Source organism: Plecotus auritus (genome assembly GCF_963455305.1).
Source record: "Plecotus auritus genome assembly, chromosome: 1".
NCBI classification, from domain to species: domain Eukaryota; kingdom Metazoa; phylum Chordata; class Mammalia; order Chiroptera; family Vespertilionidae; genus Plecotus; species Plecotus auritus.
Window position 1 is genome coordinate 70,510,866 of NC_137770.1, and position 16,138 is coordinate 70,527,003.

General features: G+C 37.8%; 1 protein-coding gene across 2 annotated transcripts in view; it reads left to right on the forward strand.

Moving 5' to 3' along the window:
* UBR1 (ubiquitin protein ligase E3 component n-recognin 1) overlaps nucleotides 1-16,138 on the forward strand; it is a 166,664-nt gene that overhangs the window by 82,770 nt on the left and 67,756 nt on the right. For both annotated transcript variants that reach the window (XM_080674650.1, XM_080674651.1), the window contains exons 21-28: nucleotides 2,848-2,972; nucleotides 5,124-5,176; nucleotides 7,320-7,422; nucleotides 7,887-7,935; nucleotides 8,330-8,484; nucleotides 10,284-10,383; nucleotides 10,966-11,075; nucleotides 13,862-13,948. In XM_080674650.1, the coding sequence (XP_080530776.1) occupies nucleotides 2,848-2,972; nucleotides 5,124-5,176; nucleotides 7,320-7,422; nucleotides 7,887-7,935; nucleotides 8,330-8,484; nucleotides 10,284-10,383; nucleotides 10,966-11,075; nucleotides 13,862-13,948 (782 nt within the window). The remainder of the gene's footprint in view (nucleotides 1-2,847; nucleotides 2,973-5,123; nucleotides 5,177-7,319; nucleotides 7,423-7,886; nucleotides 7,936-8,329; nucleotides 8,485-10,283; nucleotides 10,384-10,965; nucleotides 11,076-13,861; nucleotides 13,949-16,138) is intronic.

Genomic DNA, 16,138 nt, shown 5'->3' on the forward strand with positions numbered 1-16,138 from the left:
GCATATGGATTGGGTTACTTTTTAGAGAGAACATTAATAAGAGCTATAATTTACCATTTTACTCACCTCCCAAATATAGCCTAGAATGTATAGTAATGTGATTAATATGTTTAGAAACCCATCTTTTAAAAAAGCACAGCTGTTACATCTTTACTTTCTAATATCTAATTTGTAATTGTTTGGACTTTTTTATAGAGGTCAGGGATATTTATCATAGATAGAAATGTAGGTGAAAAATAACTGCTGAATGCTGAAAAATTTCTACAGATATGAAATTTCATTGTAACAGAGGTCTAAGTAAAATATATTTTTTATTGTGTCATTCTATTAAATTACTTTGTGAAAATATTGGCCACACTTAATTTTGTATGTTCTATGTTATCTAGACTCCGTTGATTTTACCAGCTAAGGAAAAGTCCTTAACTTCTCATTCTGGCTCTTGTTTCTTCCTTTAGTGCAGCAGACTCTGCTTTGTATTAATAGTTCCTGGTGAATCTAGCCAGTAGCTAAATCTGAAAACATGGGTTCATTTTATTTGTTTGTTAGAGCTAGATGCTAGATTAGCTGCTTTATCTCAGCAGGAAATATAGTAAGCCTTTATTGCTAAGTGATATGTAAATTTTTCAGGTACTAACTCTTCTTGTCCAGAATATTCCATTAGAAACTGATGGAAAAAATGGACAAATTAAAATGTGTAAAAGATTTTTAAAGTTAATGATATACTTTATTAGGTTATAAAAATTGAGGGGAATTTTTGTATTCTTGGAGTGCTTTCAAAAATTCTATACTATATTTTTGCTGTTTTATATTATTACTAATTTATTATTGCTTATATTTTGCTTTTATTATTTTTAGTCAAATCTATTGGGGTTTTTTCTCCTATGTGATTTGATTTTTAGTTAATACTTAGTATATTCCTAAATTCATTAATTTCAGGAGTCAATATTTTTACAAAAGCATATAAAATCTCTGATCTTATAATGGAGAAAACATTTTTTAAAAAGTAGAAAAAGATTCAAATTAGGAATCAAAAAACCTAGTCTTGGCCTTGCTATCAACTATCAAGAGCATGCCATTTACATTCTTTGGATCTCAAATTCGTGATTTGTAAAATGAAGGTAGTCTATATGATTTCGATGGTTCCTTTCAGAACTAAAATTTTAGGGGATACTGTTTTTGGTGAAGAAAAAAAAAATTATAAGATGCTTTACAAATATAAAAAGGATTAAGTCTGTTGGAAATGAATTCATTTAACAAAAAGTCATTCTCTGGCTAATTTGTAGAATTCATCAATTCTGTTAGGCAAAGGGTTACTGTCTTTTTAATAACCTTCTTGTAGATATCATTGGACTTTTTACACGTTATACTATTGAAAATCAGTGGTGACATATGACCAGATATGGTAAGCCTTCTTGAGGCAATGGGATTAGATGCTATTAACACCAATGAAGTTCTTATTAATTTAAGCATTTTCTCTCAATTTGGTAGTTTATTGAGATGCAAAATGGAAACCTGATCATTTGGGCATTTTAGCAACACCACTCATTCCTGATACATATTACCGTTTTGTCATTTAATTCATAAAGACATTTTTAAGCATTTTGCTTTTCCATTTTTACTTTGTTCTTTCATAAATAACGAAGACAAAATTGAGGAAGATCTTGAAAGAAAAGCTATTATTCAATGACTAGGGACCCAGTGCACGAAATTCGTGCACATTAAAAGGGAATTAATTAGAGGAAATACTTTAATATTGCTATTTGCCCTTTCTCTATAATAGAAGTGTCAGAGATGAAAGAACATTAGTAAAATGTATATGAAAATATTCCTCCTGTCAGAGTCTGGGGTGCGCCACGGGAACCAGAGACAAGTCGCCGCCCACGCACATGCGCCTCGAAATCGCACAAGACCCATCCTCAGCCAGCCCCACCCCCATTGGGCTAGATCCAGACCTGGCCAGCCCTACCCCCATCAAGCCCTGCTGGGTGGGGGCCACAGCCTCAGGTAGCCTGGCCCGGGCCGGGGGGTGCGCCTTGAGGCCCGGGGGCATGGCCTGAGGTCCCCTGTCAAGTCCTCAGGACCCCCCCACCCACCGGCACTGGGAAGGGGTGCGCGGCCTGAGGTCCCCTGGTCTGGTCCAGTTAGGGGGCACGCCTTGAGGTCCCTGTCAAGCCCCGCCAGGCAGGGAGCATGGGCTTAGGTCCCCTGGCCCGGCGCTAGGGCAGGGGGCGTGGCCTGAGGTCCCCTGTCAAGCCCCACCAGGCGGGGCCACAGCTTCAGGTCCTCTGCCCCAGCCCAGCACCACACAGCCTCACCCTGCTGATTGCTCTCTAAGGCTCGTTACGGGAATTCGGCCTCCACTATGGGCGCAGCCATCTTGTATTATGGCATCCCTGCCTCTGCTGTGGGCGCAGCCATCTTATGTTACGGAATCCCTGCCTCCGTTGTGGGCACAGCCATCTCATTACAGTGTGACAGTCAATTTGCATATTCCCTCTTTATTAGCTAGGATGGCCACTGCTCATTCAATGCCATCTGCCTTGTTTTCTAGATTAGAAACACGTGCTAATTTAATAGAGGGGCCTTGTTTATAATGTGTGAGTATATGTATGTATGTGTGCAAAAGAAAGAGAAGGGCTGTGTTTTTAGATTTCTTCATTTTCCTTCCTCCTTCTTTCAGCATATAGACTTTTGTTCAGTTTTAGGAACATGTCCAATAATTCTCAGTCCCTCTCTCATGGACTTAATTTAATGCAGTGTTCTGTCTATAAGTGCTCCTGGTGGGAAGAGATTTAAATAGAAAGCAATTAATTGTTTTACTTTTTTTTTTTCCATTGTTTGTATTAGGAGAGCGTTATGTACCTGGAGTGGGAAATGTGACCAAAGAAGAGGTCACAATGAGAGAAATTATTCACTTGCTTTGTATTGAACCCATGCCACACAGTGCCATTGCCAAAAATTTACCTGAGAATGTAAGACCAATTTTGTTTTTTACTTCATTCACCTCAAGATGGGATGGAGAGGTTTTTTTTCTTTTTCTCTAATTGGAAACTACTTCAGAGTTTTAGGAAAATTTGTTTAGCAAATTCCGCTGATGTAAAACCATCACCATTCATTCTTTAGTGGTATAAATTTTTAAGTCTGGGCTTTTGGGCTTTAGGAAACATTTTAGAAACATTCTGGCTATTTAGGAGACATTTTAGAGCAAGAAACTCCTTGACCTTTTGTTTAAGACTTTTTCAGAGGAAAGGTGGGGGGCCTACCTAAAATATTGAGATTATTTGGGTGGGTGTGTTAGTTTGAGTCTTCTGAGAAGCGGATGTCAAGACAAAACATTTAAGATTTTATTAGGAATAATGCCTAGGAGAGAAAATGGTGAGGAAGCTGGGTAAGGCTGGTGGGGAGCTATCAGACTGTGGTACAAGTCTGACTCCAGATGAAAGAAAGAAGGAAGGAAGGTTAGATAGATGCATCGTAGATTGCTGGTAGCCTACACAATGTTTAATTTCTCCCAGATTGGGCCTGTATTAGTATCTGTAGTCCATCTAATTAGAGGTCTGGGAATGCATTTTCATGTCTGCCATGGGTGATATTTGTTTTTGTAAATACTGATATTTAAGTAATAGTTCTAAAGATTATGAGTCTCATATTTTTTCCCTTGAGATTTAATTATGAATTAGAATAATGATTCTTAAAAGAGAATTAGACTTATCTGTACTATTAAGGCTTTCCAGAGAAGTAGAATAGAATAAGTTTTGACTATTGGTCACCTTCCTACCCCCAATTTGTATCTTTTCATTTATATCTTTTTCCAGTTTCACTTTTTAAAAAATTAATTTATTTTCTAATTACAGTTGACATATAATATTATGTTAGTTTCAGTTATACAACATAGTGAGATTAGACACTTATATACCTTACAAAGTGATCACCCTGATAAGTTTAGTTTCTGTTAACTAATTCTTAAACTAAAACCATTTGGCATGTCATTTGTATAATTTTTGCATATTCTTTCACCAATTTTATAATTATGAATACAATTTAAAATCAACTTACATTTTCGTTAGCATCTTTCTACGCAATAAATAATATCAGTGAAATAGTAGGCTTGATGTTCTGGATTATTTTTTGAATATATATTACAATAAGTGAATAATTATTCAAAATTTAAAAATATATGTGTGCCACTTAAAGTAATTTCACATACTCCTATTAATATACATACCATACTTTGTAAAAAAAAAAAAAAATGCTTCAGGTGTACCTAACTTTTTACTGCTTACCCCAAGTACATTTTTTTTTAAATATATTTTATTGATATTTTACAGAGAGGAAGGGAGAGGAACAGAGAGCTAGAAACATCGATGAGAGAGAAACATCGATCAGCTGCCTCCTGCACACCTCCCACTGGGGATGTGCCCACAACCAAGGTACATGCCCTTGACCGGAATCGAACCCGGGACCCTTCAGTCCGCAGGCCGATGCTCTATCCACTGAGCCAAACCGGTTTCGGCCCAAATATATTTTTTAAAAGGAGTCTTTCTTAATTTTTGCAAAACTATGGGAATCTATGATCTTAGTTTATTATCTTGACTAGGTCCTTTACCTGATTTTAAATGACTTCTTAAAAAAAAATTCCTTGTTCAAAGAAAAGTTCAGGCCAATTAGAAAAAATATATATAATTGCAGAAGCCAGAATACATTTGGACACTTACATATGTGTTTTGCTATAGATCCCATTTATTTTGTTACCTTTATTTTAGCAATTAGTACATCATGGGCATGTGCTTAAATGGTGTGGGTAATGAACGTACTACATAAAGTTCTTTTTCTTTGAACTATTAGTTTTGTGTGTAGGGGGGGTATGTGTATGTGTGTGTGTACATGCATATGAGGGCAAACTTAGATAATATTTCTTCCTTAAACAGTTTATACATAGGTCTATTAAGAAATCGTTCCCTCCAAACAAAGTTAATTGTGTTGACCTAATTTTTTATATTGGAAATTGATCTTTTACTTATTGGGTATAAAGTACTTCAGGAATGTTGAAAATGTATTCTACTTCTCAGTAAGAGAAAAGTCATTATATGAAGGTAAAAATAACAAAAATTATGTTTCAACAGGAAAATAATGAAACTGGCTTAGAGAATGTTATAAACAAAGTAGCTACATTTAAGTAAGTATTTAATGATTATGCTTATTCTGAGAGTAGACAATCTTTGGTCTTGTATTTTGGATACTTTGTAGAAGCTCTGAAATTCTTGCTTGAATTCCCAAGAACTAGAATAAAGTGTTAGAAGGAGAACAAGGAGCATACAGTAGGCACTTAGTACATATTTGTTGAAGAAATGAATATTTTGAGCAGGTGAATGAGAAATACCCATCTGTGCGATATTAAGTGACTTAGTATGTAGCAAAGAAACCTTACCCATAGTCTTTCCCATCAACTACGCCATGACTTATTTATGGTAAACTTATTCTATGAATTTTCATTTTACATATTAATTTTAGGCTTATCTAGTAGGTTTATTTTTGTTTGTTTATTTTTTAAAAGAATTGTATATTTACTGATCTTGGGACAGATTCAATACACAACCCATTTTAAATTTACATAATTTAATTCAATTTTGAAGTGTTTTCTCACACACACATAAATTGGCAAGGAGTAGTTGTCCAAAGCAGCGATTATCAACAAGTGTCCTGCAAGAATTTTCAAAACATGCAATACCTAACTATTTATTCAGGGGCACTGACCTCTTTTCCCTCTTGTCTAATAAAAAATGACAACAGCCAACACAACAATAGCTGTCTGGTGTAAATGAATCAAAATAATGCTACTTCTTTTGTCAGATTGGCAAAAAATATATTTTTGTGTGCCGTGAGCTGAAAAAGGTTGAAAATCTCTATCCTAAGGTAAAACACAGTCATCTTAAACTGTTGCAAGTATTTTCACCCAAAGTTGAAAAATTGTTTTTCCTGAACATGAAAATCTCTAGTAGATTTAAAACAGTATTTTATGTGTTGGTCAATATAGCTCAGTCAGTTGAGTGTCATCCTATCCCATGCACCAAAAGTTTGTCGTTTTGATTCCCAGTCGGCACATACGCAGGTCGTGGATTCGAGGTGCAACCAATTGATGTTTCTTTCTCACATCAGTGTTCCTCTCTCTCCCCCTCACCCTTCTCTCTCTAAAATCAATAAAAACATTTTAAAAACAACAGTATTTTACAATCCTTTGATTCTTTGAGATATATAAAATGGGAATCTATACTAATAAAAGCCTATGTGGTCGTCACACCCTCACGTTGTGACACCCTCATGCTGGGAACAAGTGTTCACACAGCGCTGCGTGTGAGGCTGCGTGTGTGGCGGGCATGCGTGGATGGGCAGGGCTGCGTGCGCACACGGGTAGGCGGGGGCTTGATGCTGCATGCGCGGTGTGTAGGTGGGGCCCGCGGCTTTGTGCGGTGATTCCTGGGGGTCCCACAGCTCCGCACGGCACAGAGGCGGGGTCCGTGGCTCTGGCCTACCTCTTTGGGGCACTGTGAGAGGGCACAGGCCAGGCTGAGACCCCCCCCCCCCAAGTGCACGAATTTCGTGCACCGGGCCTCTAGTAAGATTATAAGTGGATTAATTCTTAGAATTTTAAAGATTGATACTAATAGTAAATTTATACTTGTTATAGTATTGTATTTATAGATACATTACTAGTTTCAAATAATTTAAAAATAGAATGTAGCTTTTTAAATGCACTAATAATGTTCAGTTAAACATTTAAGTTAAGAATTGGATAGAAACAAAAGTTGTTACAGTGCAGAGCAAATATGGTGTACTTCGTTTGGCCTTCATGCTTTGCCTTACAGTGCTGTATAGAGGACTCAACACTATATTTTTTATCTACAACTTGTTGAGGACATGATGTCTCACTACCATTTTTAGATTTGACCTTAGATAATACAATGTGCTTTCATTGAACAGACAACCTTTAGGCTTCAGAGGCTAAAAAAGAATCCTTAGGAATTTAAAAAGATCATGGAATCAATTATATGTAGTATAAAATAAACTTCCTTAGATTTGTTTAAATTTCCTAATTATGAAACACCGTTTAGCCGTTATCAGGACTTTGAGCATACAGTGTATGTTTTCAGTTTTAATATTGGAATGAATTTGTCATTTCAGTTTAAGCCACCAGAGTGAGATATAATTATGTTTTTTTCTGCTAGATTTTTACTTTTAGGTTACTTTTTAGGTTCTTATTTTGTCTGTATTCTATTCTTCAAGACGACTGCAGTTCATCTCTGTATTTTCTATTTATTTAGGAAACCAGGTGTATCAGGCCATGGAGTTTATGAACTAAAAGATGAATCATTGAAAGACTTCAATATGTACTTTTATCATTACTCCAAAACACAACATAGCAAGGTAGGAAAAGGTATCCTCTTCAGAAAATAAACCTAAAATGCTTTTTAACTCTACAGAAAATTTTCTGCGTTTTCTGTAGTTTCATACTGGTTTTCATTAATAGAGGCCATTATCTCACCCAAGAAATTAAAATGGAATCAATAATGTTATCTAGTATACAGGCAATATTCAAATTTTCTATATTATACCAGAAATAGACAATAAGTAAATATTGTTGACTGAAAGAATAGGCACTAAATTCTTGAGGAAGGATATTACCCATCCTGTAGGCATTTCCTAGTACAACCATTTTGCTTCTGGAACAAGGTAGCATTTTGAATACATACTTCAGTATATAAAATATTTTGGTAGGTTGGTGGAACTTTCCTTCTTGCTTCAAATTATTCCATTTGTGTCATGCTTGCCAAGCAGTATATTTAAAGATAGACTGTCTTCTTTTTCTTTTCTTTTTTTTTAATATATAGGCTGAACATATGCAGAAGAAAAAGAGAAAACAAGAAAACAAAGATGAAGGTAAAAAGTGAGATTCTGAATTGACTCATTTTGTCTATTTCCTGTGGTTTTATTATCAGCTGAGTATATAGTGGTTTGTTTTCTTGTTTATTTAGTGTGGGCAACTAATACAAGTGCAAAGAACCCTTCGTTTCTTGTTCACATTTTAAGATATGGCCCACCTCAGTGGTGATATAATTTTAAATTTATAGCAAATGGAGTTTATTTTGGGTGCTTGACATAGTGATTTATATTTCTCTTGACATTAATGTTTTTAGTGCTTTAAAGGTAATAAAAATTGTGTTGTTTTTGCATGTAATATATGATTTTGACATTTGCAATTTAGCATGTAGAATAACCCAAATAAAAATGTACCTGTTTGTCTCTTCTGCCATCCATCTCCCATCTACTATAGCATTACCACCACCACCACCTCCTGAATTCTGTCCTGCTTTCAGCAAAGTGATTAACCTTCTAAATTGTGATGTCATGATGTACATTCTCAGGACCATATTTGAGCGGGCATTAGACACAGATTCTAACTTGTGGACTGAAGGGATGCTCCAGATGGTATGTATACCTGAAATATTACTTGAGTCAGAACCACAACTAGTGTACCTGAAACACAGAGGTCGTTAAAAATAACTTAGGTGTGCCCCGCCAGTGTGGCTCAGTGGTTGAGCATCGACCTATGAACCAGGAGGTCATGGTTCGATTCCTGGTCGGGGCACATGCTTGGGTTGTGGGCTTGATCCCCAGAGTGGGGCATGCAGGAGACAGCAGATCAATGATTCTGTCTCATTATTGATGTTTCTCTCCCTCTCCTTTCCTTTCTGAAATCAAAAATATGTTAAAAAAAAAAAAAAAAAAAGCTTAGGTGTGGCACAGATTTCCTTAGTGACACATTATCATGTTTTTAGGATCTTTGCTTCTGGGAACCATTTATATATATATATATATGTATATATATACATATATATATATATATATTTACATATGTATATATTTATATATACATATATATACACGCACACGCACACACACATACTAGTGGCCCAGTGCACGAAATTTATGCATATTAAAAGGGAATTAATTAAAGGAAATATTTTAATATTGCTATTTGCCCTTATTGCCAGGGGCGGGGACACGAACCTCACTTCCTGGGCGGCGCAAGTCCCTGCCCACTGATGCTGCAAGTCCCCGCCCACCAATGCAAGTCCCTGCCCACCAACGCAAGTCCCCGCCCACCAACGCAAGTCCCCGCCCACCAATGCAAGTCCCTGCCCACCAACACAAGTCCCCGCCCACCAACACAAGTCCCTGCCCACCCGCTCCTCCTGCACACGCAGCCTGCCAATCGGTCATTATGTGACGGCATCCCAACCAATTTGCATATTACCCTATTATTATATAGATATTTAAAGCCTACTTCTGCTAATAATAAAGTGCCATATTACTATTGTGTCATAATTTTCTATATTTTTTTATTTCACTTGTATTATGAAGAGACAGTGTAATAAAGACTTGATGACAGACAGATCTAGGCTAAATTTTCTTTTTTCCTTAGCTATTGTTGGCCTGAAGGCTCTAAATGCTGTCATACTGTATGTGTATCTTAATTTTTGTTATAACAGTGGTAAATAAATGGCAATAAAAAGATTTCATACCATACTAGATATATTTGAAATCAAAGTTAACATTTCTCTCCCTAACTCTCAGTGCTATTCCTAAGAAGTAAGCATTGATAAAGGTTTGTATCTTCTGGAAATTATTCCACATTAGTGCATATAAGCCTACTTCAATCTTAATAGCTACAGATTCTATTGTAGGGATATCTGTAATTCATTTAACCAGTCTCCTATTAATAGACATTAGGTTGCTTTTAGGTCTTTGTATAACAGAGAACACTAAAATGAGCATCCTTATATAAATATCTTTGTATAGTTAAGTGAGTGTATCTATTATACTAATTCCTAGTATACTGGGTCTGTAACTTTACATTTTTTTATAGATATTGTCAAATTGGCCTCCAAAAATGTTACATCAATTTACTTTCCCATCACCAGTGTGGTGAAAAGTGCCTGCCTCTCTACACCTTTGCCACTTTTGTATTTTACTAAACGGTAAAAAAAATTTTGCCACTCTTATAGGTGAAAAATAGGATGATCTTGCTTCACCTCACACTTCTTTATTATTAAGTGAGGTCGAAGATTTTTCCTATGTGTATTTATCATTTTCTGTAAACTTCTGGTTTGTAACCTTTGCCCGTTTTTTTACCTATCAGATTGCTTATTTTTATTCATCCACTTAAAATATATTTACCTGAGGAAGCACAATTTTAAAGATCTTCTCCTATATTTCTCCTGTAGGCATTTCATATTCTGGCATTGGGATTACTAGAAGAAAAGCAGCAGCTTCAGAAAGCTCCTGAGGAAGAAGTGACCTTTGACTTCTACCACAAGGCTTCAAGTATGTTTTAGTCTGAGTGAAGGATAAGGTGGTCTTTTTGCACTGTCTTCAACCTAGAAGAACAGAATAAGTTTAGATTAGATTTTTATTAAATGCTACCTGATTAAGAGTTTTTTCAAAGCATACTCCAGGGATATTGCTTATAAGACCAAGAGGAGAAAAGCATCTTATTTCTATTTACACACAGTTTCTTTTAGATCATTGATATTTAGTTTATGGATATATATATAACAGCTCCCACTTTCATATTTCTGGAGCTTTGGCTCTTATTTAAGTACTTTTACTAGACATGAGAAATGTGGAGGAAAGGCAAGAGACAGATCAGTAAGATTAGCTTTCATTTATCAGCCCCAAGGGACAATGAGCAAGAGATACCTAAAGTAAATTCAAGTTTTCAAGTTGTTTAATGCAGTACTTCGTAATTCATGTAATTGCAGATTCTTCCATTAAAAATTTAATGTGTTTAAGGGATTGCAAAATTTCCTTATCCATGTGAATAATATTGGCTATAAGTTGTAATTTATTCGTAATTATGAAGCAGTTTATTTACTTGTGACATGTACTTTTTGTGTTTTAAAAAAGGGTTAGGAAGTTCGGCCATGAATGCTCAGAATATACAAATGCTTTTGGAAAAACTCAAAGGAATTCCCCAGTTAGAAGGCCAGAAGGACATGATAACATGGATACTCCAGGTAAACCTAGAAAATAACTGGTTATAACTTGGTTTAATTATTTAAGAATCCTCTGCTTGCGCCCTAGCCGGTTTGGTTCAGTGGGTAGTGTCAGCCTGTGGACTGAAAGGTTCCAGTTTCGAGTCCATTCAAGGGCACATGCCCAGGTTGCGTGCTCAATCCCCAGTAGGGGGTGTGCAGGAGGTAGCCCATCAATGATTCTCTCTCATCATTGATGTTTCTATCTCTCTCTTCCTCTCCCTTCCCCTCTTAAATCAATAAAAAATATATTTTACAAAAAAAAGAATCCTCTGCTTGCCTCCAAAATTAAACCACTATATTCTTGTGAAGTCATTTACTTCTGTTTTTTATGCTTAATCCTATGTTTTCATGTTAATAATTCTATTTTCTCTGTGTTTTAGTGGAGTTTAAAAAAAATAAAACGTATGCATGTGTGTGATTCAGTTAACATGTATTGAATCCTACTATGTGCTGTACTCATTTCTAGACTCTGAACAAGACAGATAAGGTACTTGCTATCATAGAGCTTATATACAGACAATAAATAAGAAAATACCAGGATAATTTAGATGAGTAGGGGGTAACTTTAAATGGGTAATCAGAAAAGGTCTGTTTTGGGAGATGACATTGGAACTGAATGACATGAAACCAGTCATAAGAATCTGGGGGAGCACTCTAAAAAGAGGGAACAGCAAAGCTAAAGCTCTAAGGTGACCAGAAAGAAGACCAGAATGACTGGAGTACAATGGGGATAGGGAGATAGAGATAGGCAGCAAGGTCAGAGAGATAGCCAGCAGCCAGGTCATTATAGGAACTTGCAGGTCAGGGTAAAGTGATAGATTTTACTTTTGAGTACAGTGGGAAACCATTGAAGGATTTAAAGTGACAATATCTGATCTGTATTTTCACAAGATCACTCTGCTGTGGGGTAAATAGATTATAAGGGACAATACTAAAATCAGGGAAACCATTAAAAGATTATTGCAGTAATCCTGGTAGAAGTAAGCATGACTTAGACTAGGATGCAAATGCCAAGAAGCTGAACCCATTCAGGTGTAATTTGATGGTAGAATCTATTGTACTTGCTGATAGATTTGATGGAAGGGAAATTAAGGAGTCAAAGATGACTTCTGGATTTGGAGCTTGAACTATTGGGTGGATGCCTGTGCCTTTGGGAAGGAGTGTATAAGGGGTTATGGACAGAGGCCAGGAATATTTCTCTTTTTTTTAAATATATTTTATTGATTTTTTACAGAGAGGAAGGGAGAGGGAGAGAGATTTACAAACATCGATGAGAGAAAAACATCAATCAGCTGCCTCCTGCACACCCACCAATGGGGATGTGCCCGCAACCAAGGTACATGCCCTTGACTGGAATCGAACCTGGGACCCTTGAGTCCACAGGCTGACGCTCTATCCACTGAGCCAAACCAACAGGGCTAGGAATATTTCTTTAATGGAAAACTTTCCACATGGAAACATGAAACCAAAGTTATGGAGTTTTCCCTCACTGTATTTACGAAAATATTCTAATGTTATCAGCTAGATAATTATTTTAATAATTAGAATATAAAATGATTTTTTCCCACATTCATATCAAATGGAGATCTTTGTACTGATTTGTACTTCAAGAAGTCTGCCCTTTTTATTACTAGAGGCCCAGTGCACAAATTTATTGCACTGTGGGGGGTGGGGGGGTCCCTTAGCCCGGCCTGCGCCCTCTTGCAGTCCAGGACCCCTCGCTCCTTACCTGCCACCTGCAGCGGAGGTGGGAGAGGCTCCTGCCACTGCTGCTGCACTCACCAGCTGTGAGCCTGGCTTCTGCTGACCCCTGGTGGTCAGTGCGCATCATAGCGACCGGTCAATTTGCATATTAGGTTTTTATTATACAGGATCAGACACTCCTTCAGCAAGCTTAATGTAATTGGATATGTAACTGTAAGATAATGATGTTATTATTAAGATTTTTCTTAAAGTAGATTTCATGAATATTTCATATTTGAGTTAAATTTACCAACATAATAATTTAAAATATAAAATCAAAACAGAAACAAGAGAAGTAGTTAACTATTCTAACTTTATTAAGAAAGTAAACTGAACTGTCATTTAGTCCAACATTTATATTCTATAGATAAGATGTTATAAATTGAAGATTTATTCCTGAAAATTTATTTTTGGTTGGAATACCAAAGTTCATTGTCAAAATATACAAAAAGCATAAGTGTTTGCTCTTGTAAACATTGGGTATTTTATCCAAATGCTTAATGTAAAGTTGTGTTGTAAGTTTCTTGTGGGAGATTTTTCCATATGGGACTGAGGCTCCTTCAAAATATCAGTAAGTTTATCGTATTGTTGGAACCTTGATATTTTGTAAAAAGAGTAAGATAGCTGTTCTGGAAACACCTCTGAAGATAAATGATTAAATGAAAAGTAGGAAATAGCAACCTTGTATATAACAGGATTGCCTCTTATGAGAAGATATGTAAATATAAAGAATTAAATTTTTTATTTTCCCTGGCGAAAGAAGAGGTATGGTAACACCTGCAGATTGAATCAGTTTATTGTGCTTCCTGCAACCTCCCTTTAGCTCCAGTGCTAATCAAATAGGGGAGGTGTTTGTCACAGTTAGGAGTCACTGTGTGTGTGTGTGTGTGTGTGTGTGTGTGTGTGTGTGTGTGTGGTGTAAGTCAAAGAAATTTGGAGACTTGGTGACAAAATCAGATTAGTGAATTTTTCTGTTCCTGATCAGTGCAACCAAATCTTTTAACATTTTATTTGTTTTTCAGATGTTTGACACAGTGAAGCGATTAAGAGAAAAATCTTGTTTAATTATAGCAACTGCATCAGGATCAGAATCTATTAGGAACGATGAGGTAATAACATTATAATAATGGTGACATTCATCTCTGTCTTTGAACTTTGCTGGTATAAAGGAACTGCTTCTTTTTGTTAGAAGGAACCTATTGTAAAGTAAGTGAGGTGTCCATTTTCTGTTGTTCATTAAGCTGCTTCTTTTTTTTTTTAATCCTTATCCAAGGAGTGAGGATACTTTATTCCTTTGATTTTTAGAGAAAGTGGAAGGGATGGGAGGTAGGGGTACCGATAGAGATAGAGATAGAGATAGAGATAGAGATAGAGAGAGAGAGAGAGAGAGAGAGAGAGAGAGAGCGAGAGAGAGGGAGAGAGAGAGAGGCATCAACATGAGAGAGACACATCAATTGGTTGCCTCCCACATACACCCTGACGGGGGGCAGAAACCGAGCCTGCAACTCAGGTATGTGCCCTCAACTGGGAATCTAACCTGTGACCCTCTGGTGTGCAAGCCAACACACTAACCACCAAGCCATGCTGACCAGGGCTCATTAAGCTTCTGTACTGCAGGGATTAGTGGTACTTAACACATAGTTTTCCAATATAATACAAAGTCAGAGGAAATAGATGTGTAGTGGAGCTCTGTTGGAAATACTTCATTAATTTAAAAACTGTTCTAATATCTGATATTGGGATATGTCTTATAATCAGTAACTCCTTATAATTTAATCAGTAGCATTCTTAGTGGAACATAGACAATGGTACATTTTAAATTCAGTGAAATATAGTAATATTTAGGTTATGAATTTTATTAACATAACTAGAGGCCCGGTGCACAAAATTGGTGCCCGGGGGGCGGAGTTGTCCCTCAGCCCAGCCTGCACCCTCTCCAATCTGGGACAACCCTCTCACAATCCAGGACTGCTGGTTCCCAACTGCTCACCTGCCTCTGCCTGATTGCCCCTAACCGCTTCTGCCTGCCAGCCTGATCACCCCCTAACTACTCCCCTGCCAGCCTGATCAACGCCTAACTGCTCCCTGGCTGGCCCGATTGCCTCTAACTGCCCTCCCCTGCAGGCCTGGTCGACCCCAACTGCCTTCCCCTGCTGGCCTGGTCACCCTTAACTGCCCTCCCCTGCTGGCCTGGTCACCCCTAACTGCCTTTCCCTGCAGGCCTGGCCCCCCCAACTGTCCTCCCCTGCAGGCCTGGTCCCCCCCAACTGCCCTCCCTTGCAGGCCTGGTCCCTCCCAACTGCCCTCCCTTGCTGGCCATCTTGTGTCCACATGGGGGCAGCCATCTTTGACCACATGGGGGTGGCCATCTTGTGTCTTGGAGTGATGGCCAATTTGCATATTACTCTTTTATTAGATAGGATGAATCAGGTTTTGATTATTTTAATCTTAAAATTAGAATATTATTATTTGTATTTATTAATTATCTTTTATAAAAGGAAAACACTGGGCTTAAGTTAGAATACACAATAAAAAATGCCAGTACAAAATATGATGGCATAGGCAAATGCCTATATTCACTGCCTCCCACAACCACATCAAAATTACAACTAAAATATAGAACAACCATCATCCAGAACCACTGGAAAGCTGGCTGAATGGAAGTCCTACAACTAGAGAAGTAAAGAAGAAAGTACACTGAGACTGGTAGGAGGTGCGGAGGCGCAGAAGGGGCTGGTCTGGCACCCATGTGTGCCGCCTTTTTAATTGGAGGGAGATTACCTCTGCAGAGGCCAGCCCTACACCAGACACCCATCCCAGGTTCCCAGAGCTGGGAAAACAAGTCCCTATTCGCTGTAAAAACCAGTGTGAATTGGGGCTGAGTGACACACAGGCTGCTGGAAACCCAGCTGCTCCTCTTAAAAGGCTGGCACCACGAACTGAATTTACAAAGCAGGCGCTTCCTCTGAACTCCACTGCCGGGTGAAGCTCTGGGGGACCAAGACACACGGGGAGAAACTGGACTGTCTGGCATCAGGGCAGGAACTCCAGGGAGGCTTTCTTCCAGACAGAGGTGCTCACATCAGTCATTGTTCTCATGCAGGGACCTGCCCGGTTGCAGGGCTGACTGGCAGCCATTTCTGTTTGCTCCGCCTGGTGATTCCCTGAGGCCCCGCCCCACCCAATTTATAACCCCACCCAAGCTGTGCACAGCGGCTTTTGCATATGAATGGCCTATCTTTTCTCAGGCTAAAAACCTGTCAAGCTGCAGCTGGTTCAGGGAGCCCCAAACCTATCAC